At 35.4% G+C, this 14413-nt stretch overlaps 1 protein-coding gene across 2 annotated transcripts; it reads right to left on the reverse strand.

Annotated features, from left to right (window-relative positions):
* Positions 1–309: 309 nt before the first annotated feature.
* On the reverse strand, positions 310–8506 carry rdm1 (RAD52 motif containing 1). Of its 2 annotated transcripts, none has more exons than XM_053491564.1 (7): positions 8211–8506; positions 6882–6932; positions 5724–5846; positions 5265–5427; positions 2390–2488; positions 2002–2081; positions 310–480 (listed from the first exon to the last, which is right to left on the reverse strand). In XM_053491564.1, the coding sequence occupies exons 1-7, from the start codon at positions 8313–8315 to the stop codon at positions 394–396; spliced, it is 708 nt and encodes a 235-aa protein (XP_053347539.1). In that variant the 5' UTR covers positions 8316–8506; the 3' UTR covers positions 310–393. The 2 variants fall into 2 exon arrangements, with proteins under 2 accessions (XP_053347539.1, XP_053347538.1); XM_053491563.1 differs by having other exon boundaries at positions 6753–6932.
* Positions 8507–14413: the final 5907 nt, after the last annotated feature.

Here is a 14413-nt window from a genome sequence, read left to right on the forward strand (position 1 = left end):
ACGAAAATGGACTTGCCCGGAATTAATGCACTTTGCAAAAAATGTGTGTTATTCCTAAATTATTAATGCAATATTTTTTTGGTTATGCCCTCCTGAAGATTTTAATTTTAATCACAATCTTAATAATAATAAATCCTATGTGGTGGACCTATAGGTTGTTATAATCTATATGTTTTTTGGTATTGCAAAGGCAGGATTATTTTAATTTAGAAAATATGTCCATACAACTGTTATAAGTGAACTCTAAAACAATGATGAATCTTATACACTTTTAATTACTCCTAAAATGAAACCCATAAAATACTCTACTTTGTCAGTTTCCTCTTTCAGTGGATTAACACAGTGGTTGGTCAATAGAGTATAGATTTAACCTTAAACACAAGTGAAAGTTTTCTAGACTGGATTAACTGTGAAGTTCCATGGTAAATCTTCACCTTCTGCTGCATCAGCCTTAAAGTCACTCCAGGAAATGTCATTAACCTGCAGAAGAGAGAGAGAGAGAGAAAGAGAGAGAGAGAGAGAAACATTCATCAAAGGAAATATTTACAAGGAGTTACAGTTGTTGTTTATTTAAGGACAAATGGGTGTTAAAGGAACCTTAAGCACACTTGAACCTTGGATGTCGAGTACCTTGATCTGCAAGTGTTTTGCAAGACGAGCAAAAATTGTAAATAAATTTTAACTCTGCAAATGAGGTTTTGAAATACAAGCAGAATTGTGAGTAAACATCTTCCATGCTTTGGTCTCAGTGCATGTGTGTTCCTTAAATAGTTAACATCCGTGCGCACATATACTGTACTCGCAATCCAAGGTTTAACTGTAAAGTACTTTATTACAACAGCAGCTCGTGTTCCATCTTATACAACAAATCCTACTTGTCAACATTAACTTATTTGTATTTTTATAAAGAAATGTTACATGTTTTAACAGTTTGTAGTTGCATTTATTGTTTTTAGATCCTGTTCTCATTTACATTATAGTGGCAGTAACCAGCAATTCCCTCATCAGATCACCAGATCTTTTTCTCTCTCTAAAATTTAATATTAATAATAATAATAATAATAAACACAGCAGGTTGTCATGTTATTTAGAGATCAGAAGATAATGAAAACTTACTAGGGGTTAAAAAAAAAAGCCACACTCATGAATTATTTTAAATTCAATATGACTGAATTCAATATGACTACAGTAAAAAGAAATTTAACAAAAACATGGCTTTGTTTTATTAGTTCTGGTTATTTTTTTAAATGCATATACTTAGCCAGAAATAATTTATGGGAATTTTTAACATAATTACAAAAGTGAAAATTTAAAACCTTTTATCTACTGCATAAATGAACTCTCTTTGGGAAACACAGCACTAGAGTAAACATATAAGGTAAAGTAGTTGGAGCAGTTATTTTATACTTTGAAAAGGTGCTGTGATTCATGAAGTACTTGAAAAAAAAAGAAACAAATGAACTGGAAGTTTTAAATTGGTTAAATTTATACCTGGATTCTCAAAATATGTATATTTACATTATAGTGGCAACATACAAAATATGTATTTACACAGTTAATTTTGACATGTATCATGTCAAAATTAACTGTGTGAAGTCATCACTTCAATAATGCACAAGTTTTCCCATGTTTTTTAATTAATTAATTATTTGTATATACACACACACACACACACACACACACGAGAGACCCACCTAAATGTCTAAAAATGACCTGAAAGTGAATTTTGCATAATTGCATAATAGTTCCTCTTTGAATCTCCATCTGGCACAGCACAACCAAGACGGCAGAGGCAGCATGATTCACCTAAAGGGCTGATGAATCATGCTGTATTACAACATGCCTTTTTAGAATAGAAATTGACGTAAATGAATTACTACACCATGTATACTGTTGGTACAACTTCCTGAAGTTTTACAGATTACAGTTTTTGTTTATAATGAAATGGTTTTTCTGGTTGTTCTTTCATTATTAACATTTTTAACAACTAGAAAGACATACCTGGATGACTCCCTCGACATTCTCATCTGGCAGAATCTCTTCTGGATCAGTTCTGCATTCTACTGCTATTTTTCCATTACCTGGGGATAAGATGTCAATAATATTACATAAAGTAATGTTAAATAGTTCAATGTTAATTATAAAGGTGAAGAAAGAGGATAATTTTGCACTGTGACATGTTATTTTACACTAGAAAGGGTTGCAATAAGCTCTTCGTGTGTTTATTATGTTATATGTGCTACACCAAGGCAATATAAAAAGGGCACTGATTTCATTTTGTATTTTAATGCTGTTTATATAGCAAGCGAGGCATAATAATTTCTGATCCCTGTAACACTGAATATACTGTGGAATACGGTACTTTGATTCCTTTTTTAGTGTTACATACCAAGCACTATAAGCAATACTTTCTCAAAAGCTGCAACAACTGCTTTATCTTTGGCCCATTTCATTAGCTTGCCCCTTTTCCACAGCTTCTCCTCTGGACCTGAAAGGCAAGAAACATTTACTGTAGTATATGTAATTATTCTTAATAATAGTATAGTCATTGGAAAATTATAACGTGTTCCAGAAGTGATCCATGTATTACAGTGACCTACTTTCTGACGATAATACTTAAATACAGACGATAATGAATTATAACAAAGGCGAATTATATTCTTGTATGTACCTTCTTTGGGACAAACCTAAACCAATTATATACCTTTGTTACATCTAGCCACATCATGCAAGATTTTAAACATGCGTTAAAAAAAGGCAAATTATGAAATGTAGATTTAAATAATACTCAAGCTGTGAAAGAAATTAATATAAAAATGCTCTTATTCTTTTACATAAAACAATATTTTTTTTAGCAGTTTTAACTTTAATGTTGTGATTACAGCTTAAGCTGTGTTAAGATAAAAGGCCCTCTAGGTTCTCTTGATGAAAAAAAATAAACATAGTCATGTTCAAAAGTTAGCACGCACTGTGTTTTTGTCTAAAAACATAATTAAAAAGTTATGTAATCGTAGTGAGTCTTAATATTGAATAAATCCAACCTTAGACAAAGAATAAACTATGTTTTTTCACTGTGCTATTATTTATTTAACAAAAATGAAGCCAAAAAGAAAAAAAAAAAGTGGGTAATACTAAATACCCCCCCCCCCCCCATGATGCAATAACTTGTAGATCCACCTGTAGCAGCAATAACTTGAAGTAACTGTTTCCTCTATGACTTTCAGTCTCGAACATCACTATGGAATTTTAGCCCATTCTTCTTGACAACTTTGCTTTACTTCATTGGGGTTTTTGGGCATTCGCTTATGCACAGCTCTCTTTAGGTCTCACCGCAGCATTTCATTTAGGTTGAGGTCTGGACTTTGACAGGCCATTCCAAAACCATGATTCTTTTATTTTTCAGCCATACTAACGTAGATTTAGTGGTGTGCTTCAGATCACTGTCCTGTTGCATTACCTGATTTCGACAAAGCTTTAGCTTTTAGTTTTTGAGTGAGTGCAAAGGTGATCAGATCCTGTGGCTACAAAAACAAGCCCAAATCATCACCCTTCCAGCACCGTGCTTGACAGTGGGTATGGGGGGTTTCCCCTGAAATTATGTTTTGTTTTTGCAAACCATGATTGGCCTAATGTCAGCTGAGCATTAAGGACAAATAACTCAACTTGGGTCTTATTTGTCCACAAACATTGGTCCAGAAGCCTTGTGGTTTGTCCAGATGCAGTTTTACAAACCTCATTCAGAAGAGGCTTTTTCACTGGAAACTGTTGTCTTCTTCTCCTCATTGTGCTGTCATGGACTTCGACATCGGTAAGGTCTGTAAGGTCTGAGATGTAGCTCTTTTAGTATTGCACGGTCTGTTGTGATGGGAAGGAAAGATTGGCAACTGTCTTGAATGCTTTCCAGTTGTAAATAATCTTACTCACTGTAGAATGTTGAATTCAAAATTGTTTCAAAATGTTTTTATAACAATTTAAATGCTCCAGACCATCAAAACACACAAAACTGCTTTTCTCGAGAGATGCACACTTGATGATGACCATTTAATTAAGTGCAGATAATTAGCAGCACCTGGCTGTAACTTACTTTCTTAAATCCTGCGGAAGCCCGCATTTTTTTTTTCTTTTTGGCTTCAATTTTTCCTTAATAAATAATTTCACACTGAAAGTTTCACACTGCACATCTTCAGACCCCTCTGTCAAGCTCCTCGGTGACGAGTCTGCATACAGAAGTGAGGTTGAGCAGCTGGCTGTCTGGTAAAGTCACAACAACCGGGAGCTGAAATCGCTCAATACAGTGGAGATGATCATGGACTTCAAGAGAAACCCCCCTGCACTGCCACCACTCACCATCATGAACAGCACTGTGACAGCAGTGGAGTCATTCCGGTTCCTGGGCACGACCATCTCGCAGGACCTGAAGTGGGACATTCACATTGACTCCATTGTTAAAAATGGCCCATCAGAGGTTGTATTTCCTTCGCCAGCTGAAGAAGTTCAACCTGCCACAGGAGCTGCTCACGCAGTTCTACTCAGCCGTCACTGAATCTGTCCTGTGCACTTTAATAACTGTCTGGTTTGGCTCAGCTACAAAATCAGACATCAGAAGACTACAAAGGACGGCTCGGATTGGTGAAAGGATTATCGGCACTCCCCTGCCCACGTTGTTATAAAGTTTATATATCCAGAGTATAGAAAAGGGCTCGGAATGTCACTTTAGACTCCTCACACCCAAGCTACCTTTATCTTTGAACTTTTGCCATCTGGTCGATGCTACAGAGCACCGAACACCAGGACAGTCAGGCACAAGAACAGTTTTTTCCCACAGGCAATTTACCTCATGAACAGTTAAACATTCTTCTTACTGTGCAATAAATATATGTGCAAAATTATGTCCAATACCACTGGGTAATATACTGTGCAATACCACAGATATGTATTTAACTTATCTGATAGAATCCTACAACCTTCTCCATTTGTTGTTAACTTTTTTTTTGTCATGTTGTTTAGTCTTGTCATTGTTTTGTTCTGTAAGCCCTGTCACTAAAACAAATTCCTTGTACGTGCAAGCGTACTTGGCAATAAAGCTCTTTCTGGTTCTGATAAAGATATATATTGTTGTTTGTCTAATGTTGTATTTGATTAATACTGAGATTTTTATTGTTTTACACACAAAAAAACATCGAATTAAAAGAGAGGGCACTGACTTTTGAACATGACTGTACTTCAGACTGTAGTTTTTATGCTTACCAATATGGTTTCCTTACCTTTCTCCTTATCAACCACTTCCTCGGCAACACCAACCCCACGGCATGTCACTCCATGCTGAGGAAGAGTCAGCTCCATGATACAGCCGTATTTCAGCAGCTCTCCCTGGCTGTCTGTCTCCAGGCTCCAACCAACATCTGTACATGTTGATATATCCTTCAGCTTAAAAGAAGAAGAAAAAAAAAAAAACCACTAAAAAACAAATGGAAGGCATTTCAACTGTTCTTCATGATGAGCTGGAAGCAAACTGTGGAACTGAGATCACATCTAATAACAAGTGCCCGTAAAAAGCTTAAGAGCTGTGTAGGATTGACATGACTTCCAAAATCTCTCAACATAACAGATCTTCTGAGAAGGACAACACTGCAGAATCAATTCGCAGTAAGATTTTGCTTTGGAAATCTTTAAAAGGATTCACAGAAACATTTCCATTGCTTATTGAGGATTTAGTTACTCACAGTGATGATGCGAGTCGACCAGCCATTGTAGCCCAGGTAATTATTAGCCAAATCTTGGCACTTAGCATGGCTGAGGGATTGGAATCCAGAGAGGAAGGTTGGGTTCTTGGTGCTCAGTCTAACCTGGACAGAGAGGGAACAAACAGTGGTACTTTATCCAGGATGTGAATACACTAATCTATACACTGAAAGGTAACAAAGAATGTCTAATATTTTTGGAGAGGGGGCTTACTTCCTGGACAGGGTGCCAATTCATCCCAGGGCACATACACACTACAGGCAATTTGGGAACACCAATTAGCCTAATCTGCATGTATTTGGACGGTGGGAGGGAACCAGAATACTCTGAGACAAACACACCAAGCATGGGGAGAACACGCAAACTCCATGCACACAGACTCTGAGACTGCAACTGAGCCCGATACTGGAGGTGCGAGGCGACAGTGGTAATCACTAAGCCATCGTGCCGCCACCAGGTTGCGAACACTTTAATTTATGTAGTTTATATTTATTATACTCCTAAATGCAGCATAATGTACTACAGCTGTGTGGCTTAGTTTCATTAAGGACAACTTATTTATCATCGGTTCCTTTTTACTTCATTTTTAAACCATGTGTTAATTAAAAAAGAAAACATTTTTCCAAAATTCCACCTTCAAAATAAGCTGCAGTCATTTAAAATCTATTTCCAATATTTAAAATAGAAAAACAGATTGCTGAAAACCAGGACATTTCATCTAAATAACAGTAAAAGACAGTAAAGACTGACATCTAGTGGTGGATTACAGGTAACAGCAGGTACAGCAAGGTATCTAATTGTTCAGCAGTCTGATAAAAGATACAACTCCAATGGAGGAACTAAACAAAGACTAATAAGCAAAAGAAAAACAATCTGTGACTCTATTACTCAAAAAAAGCAAATATAAACACTTTTAAATCCTCTATGGTCTTTAGATAAGCTCACTGTATTTAAATGAGCTCTTTAAACAATGGTGACTTGACATGAAAATAAAGGAAGTGCTACATTACTTTAAGTGGGACTTCCTGAAACAAACACTGTTTATCGGTGGCTTTCTGGGCCTTGGATGCCTGGGCAGTGGAGTAAAACTTGACCAGTGCATAAAAGCCTGGAGCAGCCACCGAGGCATTGGGACACACCTTCACCAGGTAGAGCGCTCCAAAGGCAGAATACACACTCCGGAGAGACTCCTATAACGGGTAATAATGCAGAAAAGAAGACTGAGAAATCTTCATACACTGTTAGAGATAAGAGTATAAAATATGGACATACTGTATTGTAATTATGTTGAGGTAAATATTTCAATAGAAGATACATCATTATATGATACAGCCTGTAATTAAGGTGCTTATTAATAGCTTGGCTGATACTAGATTGTAGAGATGGGGAAAAAAAAAAAATTAGGTTATATATTGCAATTCATGAATGACAATTCATGTATCATCACACTGACTTCAAAATAATTTTTTTTAAACATAATTTAAATTTATAAATGTTTGCATTTGAGGGAGTAAAATGGTGCAGTTCGTCTATAGTCCTGTATGTAGACAGTGTTAAACACTAAAGGTCTCTTAATCCAGACACAGAGAAGAGTACATACAGTATGTAGGTATTAATGTACCCAAATGTACAAAATAAATCTGTAAAATTTTAACAGATTATATCTTCAAAATCTCCTGAAATATATTTTTTCATTCACTCCAAGAAATTTCTTTTAAAGGTTTTTGATACCTTTCTTTTCAATTTATATGAATACACAAAAAGTAGAGCTTATTTAGCTTATGATTTTTTTTCATACATTTAATAACTGGTGTAACTTCTCTTCCTGGTTATGCCAATGAAGGTATCACCAATGACAATTTGGAGAAAAATCGTAACCATTACATATCACAAAATTGTTTTTATGTGTAAGACCACATAGTTTTCAATTATGTCAGAATTTCTTAATTATTTAATGTAATCAGATATGTCCCTTTTTTGACAGTTATAATTATAAAATATGCAAAACTAATGACAGATTTAAAAGCTTCGCATACAAATGTAATAGATTATTACATTTCAATCAAATGAAGAGAGACATCTGACATAGCCTTTGCATTTGTCCAGAGCTCTTCATCTAGTGACCTCTGACTGATGCATTTTAAAATAAATCTCTTTTTGTATAACAGTAAAACCAATTACATATTTTGGGGTGACTGACATTTATTTCATATTATTAATTATAACCAATTACTGTTTCATGATTTAATGTTTATTTTATGAGATATTGATGTTATTGTGAATCTGATTTCGTTCATAAAATATATATATATATATATATATCTTATTATATGATTACACTTTCATGTATGGTAATAGTGACAAGACGTGTCCTTGAACTTGGGTTTTCAAAATATTATAGATCATGTACTGCAGCAAATTAAACAACGAGAAAAATTAAACATACCAGAATTTAAATCACTACTTACATAAATATACGCTTCGGAAAAGCATGCCTGTATATCCCAAATAAAAATGGTTTTATTGCTTTCAGTAGGTACTCTAAACTCTATGATATCCGCCTCGAGCTCCATAAACAATCGCAGTTTTTACTTTCACTCCTTAAAATGCTTCACATCGTATTCCTCACACTATAAACAACGATAAACAATCGGCGCGATTATACATGCTGAATATTATATATTATTTAAGTATTAAATGTTATTAGTTAGCAATAGGACGGATTCACAGCCATGTGCAGTCAAGCCTTCCGTCTCGAACTTCCGTAAACAGAATAAAGTTTCGCGCGCGATGACGTCACATGCGTCACGCACAGACGTCTAGACGTTGCTAGACGCTGGACGAGAAAGGCAGCGTGTTATCATTTTTTTCTGCGTCATGTACTCTGTACAAGATTACATTCGATTCAAATTTATCATCATTGTGCAAGGTACATGTACAGCCGATGAAATGCAGTTAGCATCTATCCAGAAGTGCAAAGTGGCCTATTTACAATAACAATGTGTCATAACAAACAGAAGGTGCAGTAGGTAATAAAGATATGATATGACATATCATTACATATGAGTAATGATATATAGTAATAGACAGTAATACATAGTATATACTGTGCAGACATTGTTCAGTAGACAGCCATGTCAAGAAGATAAAATGTTAAAAACGTAAGTTGATATACAGTACATATGTTCATATGAGTGTTTGAAAGATACAGTATATACACAATACATTGTAAGGGAAATATACAGTACTACAGTAAAAAGCATTTGCAGACAGATGTTTCTTGCAAATGCCCTCCAAGGAATGTTAGCTGGGTGCCAATGATTCGTCGGGCAGGTTTCACGACCCTCTAACCAGCTTTACAGTCCAGAGCAGTGCGGTTGCAGTACTACCCTGAGCTGCAGTTTGTGAAGATGCTTTCAATGGCACAGTGGTAAAAGTTCTCAAGTATCCTGGAGCACAGGTGGGTCTTTTTAAGTCTTTTTTAGAAAGTACAGACACTGAAGTACAGGCCTTCTTAATCAGGAGTACAGTATACCACCTAAGGTTGTATTTATATTTCATTAATATTGTTTTGGTATGTAATTGTTTGTATATATTCATCCAGTAAGTTAATATGGATTATGTATATTTTTATTCACAATTTTTCAATTGCAAAGTAAAACTTTTGTTACAAATTTCAAACAAAAATACCTACATTTTCTCGGGTTCATTTAATTCTGAAAAACCTTTAAATGTCCATGTACTTCAAATAGGACACTATACCAGGCTTCATTTATCCATCTGACTTTTGACTGAATTCCTTAATAAACTCACTCACTCCAAGGGACTCCAGGCAGTCAGCAGTGTACACCATAGACTGGTTGCCAATCCCTCTCAAAGCACACAAGCATACGCACACACACTCACATACTTACTTACACACACACAGTGGCGGATTTAGCAATTTGGGGGCTCAAGGCGACATAACAATCTTATCCAGCTGTCTAGAACAGCCCTGTAGAAAAAAAACAACAACAACAAAACATTAACAGGTTAACTAATGCACAAACAATTTACTATAATTAGGATGTAACTCATTGTCAGTTTACATATCTGATAAAGATACCTTTGTATTTCAACATGATCAGCAGATGATTGACGATTGGCCTCTGTCATGCTGTTTCACTAAAGTAAGAAAACCCATGACAGGTCAGTGGAGTGACACAAATAATACCAAAGAATACTTATTAAAATGATTATGTCTTATATCTATCCTTGCCTTCCCGTCTTTGTCTTACTCTTCTTCACTCTGTTTGTCTGTCTGTCTTCTTCTTCTCCCTTTAATGCTTTTAATTTTATGTATTTCTCCTACTTGACTGCTTTCTTTCTCTCCTTAATCCTTTTAATGCATTTTATGGTTTTTCTTCATCATCACTATATTTACTTTCCCCCTTTTTTTGTATTTTGTCTTTGCATCTCTGTCCTTTTTCTTTATTGATTTTGTTTGCTTTGCCCCCCCCTCTCTCTCTTCTTTTTGCTTTCTCCTCCTCAAATGTTATTTTCATGTCTTTCCTTCTCTTCTCCTTTTGGCACTGTATATCTCTAGCTTTTATTCTTTCTCCCTGTTTTTTTAATTTACTTTTTAAAAATAGCTTAGTCTTCCTTCATTAAATGAGATTTAGTGGGTGGGAAAAAAAATGAATATTGGGGTGTTGGATTAAGAATAATATGAAAATAATGATAATTTAAAAATATTTAAAATAATTAGTCTTACTGTGTGCATAGCTGGGGTAAATACTGTAGGCCAAGACACTAAAATCTGGCCTTGCAAGCTTTGGCTTCAACAAACTTTGTTATTCCTGACTCCATATCCACTAATTTTCTGACTTTGTGCTGAATGGAGAGAACAGCAAGTGCAGACAGCCTCTCTTGTGACATTGTTGACATGAGGTGACTTGTGACTATGTACAGGTGTGAAAAATTGTGTTACTCTTGCCAAAGATCCTATTAATTGTCTGTTCTCCTCCCGTTATTTTTGTTTTTTTCTGCACCACTTGTAACTTCATTTCATGGCTGTAGATGGAAGTCTCCCGCTCCTCTAACAAACTGCAGTGAATAATTTTCCACTTTCGTCACACAGAATGTGACATTGTAGTGTGTGTTTGGGGGAGTTAAAACGCTTCAACGCAACTCACGTGGCGTAATAGCATTAGAATGCTATTTCACCAAGTGGGTTTTAATTATTTTTAAATGCTAGACTTAAGTGCTGGCTAAAACTACTTAGTTCGGCTTAAGTCACGGCAGGGGCGTAGCAAGCTTTTCAAAAGTGTGGGGGATGAATGTGGTTTGTTTGGTAACAACAAAAACAATGAATACAGGTATGATAAATAGGTATTAACATACAAGATATGAAAAGCTTTCAATTTAAATGAGTGATAGTGATACTAGAGTGATACTTAAAACACACTCAGAATACACTTGCTAGACTTGCTAAAGATTTAGAATCAAAAATGCTTTAATAATCACAGGGAGAAATTATTTTTTTACTCCAAATATACAGACAACATTTCATACAAACAACATACTGTATATTCAGAAAAAATATATAAACAACTATGTACATGTATAAATGCAATTAACAACAACAACAACTGACCAAATTATATATGACCAACTATATCTCTCATTTAAAAGAACCAAAAGTGCTCTTTCTGCTCTCCATACAAGAGACAAACTGCTCAGCAACCTTTTTTTTGTTTACCCTCTTCAGCTTGTCTTTATGTACATGGCACATAGCAACACTGTTAGGGCGAGTTTGGGTCAGTGAATATTAAAAAGTAATACACGAAATAAATGCAAACAGCATCTAATGGTAATAGGCTACTGTTGTTTAATGTCAACATTTTTCAACTTTCATCACTCAACTTCATTTACAGCACCCTAAAAAATGCTGGGTTAAAAACAACCCAATCTGGGTTGTTTTTAACCCAGCTGCTGGGTAACTATTGGACTAACTAAATGCTGGGTTAATTTAACCCAGCAAAATGGGTTATTTTTTTAACCCAGCAAAATGGGTTAAATATTCAACCCAAATGCTGGGTCATATTTAACTATAATGCTGGGTTAATTCTACCACATAAATTGGTTAAATGTTCTACCCAGATGTTGGTTCATTTTAACTGGAATGTTGAGTTACAGTAATTCTAACTCACAAATAGGTTATTATTATTTTCATGTTTTACAGTTAATCTGTAAAACAAAAAAAATACCCACGTCTATTAAACAGTTAAATTACTTTGATATACTGGTTTATTACAAAAAAAACTTAAAAGTTTTGCAAACCATACATATATGCAATAAACAACATCCTATTAAATGTTCATAGAAAAAACATTTATTTTTCAAAAGCACAAGAACAGATAATCAACAGCGACATCATTACCATACTATTACTCACAAGGGCAGAATGGAGTAAAAACACAAATAGGCTGAGGCAGCTTCTACAGAGCAGGATCTCTTTGTGACATTAGATATCTTTTCTGCAGAACAAAACTATCCAGCCCTGGTTCTGTATTAACATACAAACACTGTCTATGACTTTTCAAGTAGGCCTCGCTATTTCATAGCAACATTAAAAAAAGTCCTATACAGGTGCACACTACTTTAAGTAGTTAATGTCAAAAATATAAAATGCCTTGAAGCACACATCAACCGCCCCAAGTAGTGTGCATTGCTCCAGAGCCTGTCCCACCAGAATGACGAATGCCCGAGAGCAGCGCTGGTCATCATCTCCCAACGTCAGGATGTACAGTAGGGGTACGGACTTGACCTTTCAGCCTGCTGGAGGTATTCCACCATGTTGGTGCCAACCTTAGAAAGAAATGAAAAAAAAGTTAAAAATTGGTTGAATAACAAAGATTAAACTGAACAAGACTATCAATTTAATGTGTAATAGGATTTATACTAAATAAAAAAAATGACAAAGCTAGGGTATAGGTAACCTGAAACAAAAACATGGAGACAGCTACTACCAAAAAAAAAAAAAAAAAAAAAATGCAAAATAAGCATGGCTTTTAAAGCATTGGGTTGAAAGCTCATATATATTAGTCAGACTAGTTGATCTTGTGGTCTGCGTTGATTTTAAGCTAATTGCCGAGAAGATTATTGTCATAGAGCATTGTCATAGCTGGGGTCATACTGGCACATTACAATCACCCAAATATTAATACTTCCATCTAGTAGTTATCTAGTGTACAGCTGACTGATAGTTAATTTAGTCTGAGTCACAAGCAACTTTGGTTAAAGAGGGCTACCTGGTTATCTAACATGCAGCAGTCATATTTGCACACTACTTGCCAAAGGGGAAAAGGTGTAAAATATTGTTATAACTCGGGAGAAACGCGGGTGACTTTTGACCGCGGAGTAAATTACTAGCTAGTGAAAAACGGGAGGTTAGCAGGTGTGTATATTTGTGAGAGGGTCAGTGTTTTGTAACACCCCAGCATTTTATTGTCTCAAACAGTGAGATTAATAAAGTTCTAATGTTAACTAAATGCTAGCTTCATGCTAATACTACAGTTACAGTTTCGTCACCCTGCAAACATTCTGCAGAGAAAGCTAAAAAGCTCAGACCTCTTATCCGTTTCTTTCACACACAGCTGGGGTTCTTTGGCTAACTAGCAGCTATTGTCAGCTAAATTATCTTACCTCAGACCAGCCTGAAAGTTTGAGTGTAACCTTAACAGGGTAACAGTAATAAATCTCACATATAGTAATAATATTTTAGTCATATGTGACTTAGGTGAGTGAACATGTGTATACAGACCTTGTATTTAACGTCATTTTCCCTTAAATAAACCGTCATCAGCGGTGTGGGAGCTCAAGGGAGACGCGAAGCTTTGATTGACAGCCGCTGAATCCACCGGTGAACTTTGGGGGAGGAGCCAAGCAAACTTTAACCCAGCAGCTGGGTTACACAAAAACTACCCAACTCTCTGTAAATAACCCAGAAAAATGACCCAACAGAGGCAACCCAGGGCTTGGGTAGAAAAAACAACCCAGCGTTTTTTAGAGTGAGGAATTCTCTTGAAAAAGGTGTCAATCTTCTCCTGCCTCTTTCTTTTCTGCATCTTAATGATACTGCGTGACAAAAGGACAGTGGTAAGCTTGATAGTGGCATGGGTCTGACAGGACTGTGACTGCTACATTTTGCTTACTTGCAGATAAGTACTGTAACAACTTGCAGATAAGCAAGTAAGCAATGAAGATATAAAACAAAAAAAGTCCTCACAAAAAGCTTTTTCTAAATAATAATAATAATATAAACAAAAGTATAATAATGTAAATAATAGTATAAATAATTTACTGTTTTTAAACATTAAAATAATACACACATTAAAATAACATTTTTCCATAGTCAACAGCTAAAACTGACATTATTTCTCACTTTTTTCTCCTCAACAGATCCAATCAAACACAACAGGCAGGTCAGCTAAGAACAAACAATGCTCAAAATATCAAAATCAATTGCACTGGCAATAAACCCATAAATAAATTGCTAAACATTGTCAATTTGTCCCTCCTCATCAATTTCCTGCTTTCTTCATTACAGTTACTTTATGCATTGCATGCCACACACATAACCGAATTTAGCTAAGTTAGCTACTGAACACTATCCCAATTAGCAATTGCC

This window comes from Clarias gariepinus, chromosome 3 (assembly GCF_024256425.1).
Source record: "Clarias gariepinus isolate MV-2021 ecotype Netherlands chromosome 3, CGAR_prim_01v2, whole genome shotgun sequence".
NCBI lineage: Eukaryota > Metazoa > Chordata > Actinopteri > Siluriformes > Clariidae > Clarias > Clarias gariepinus.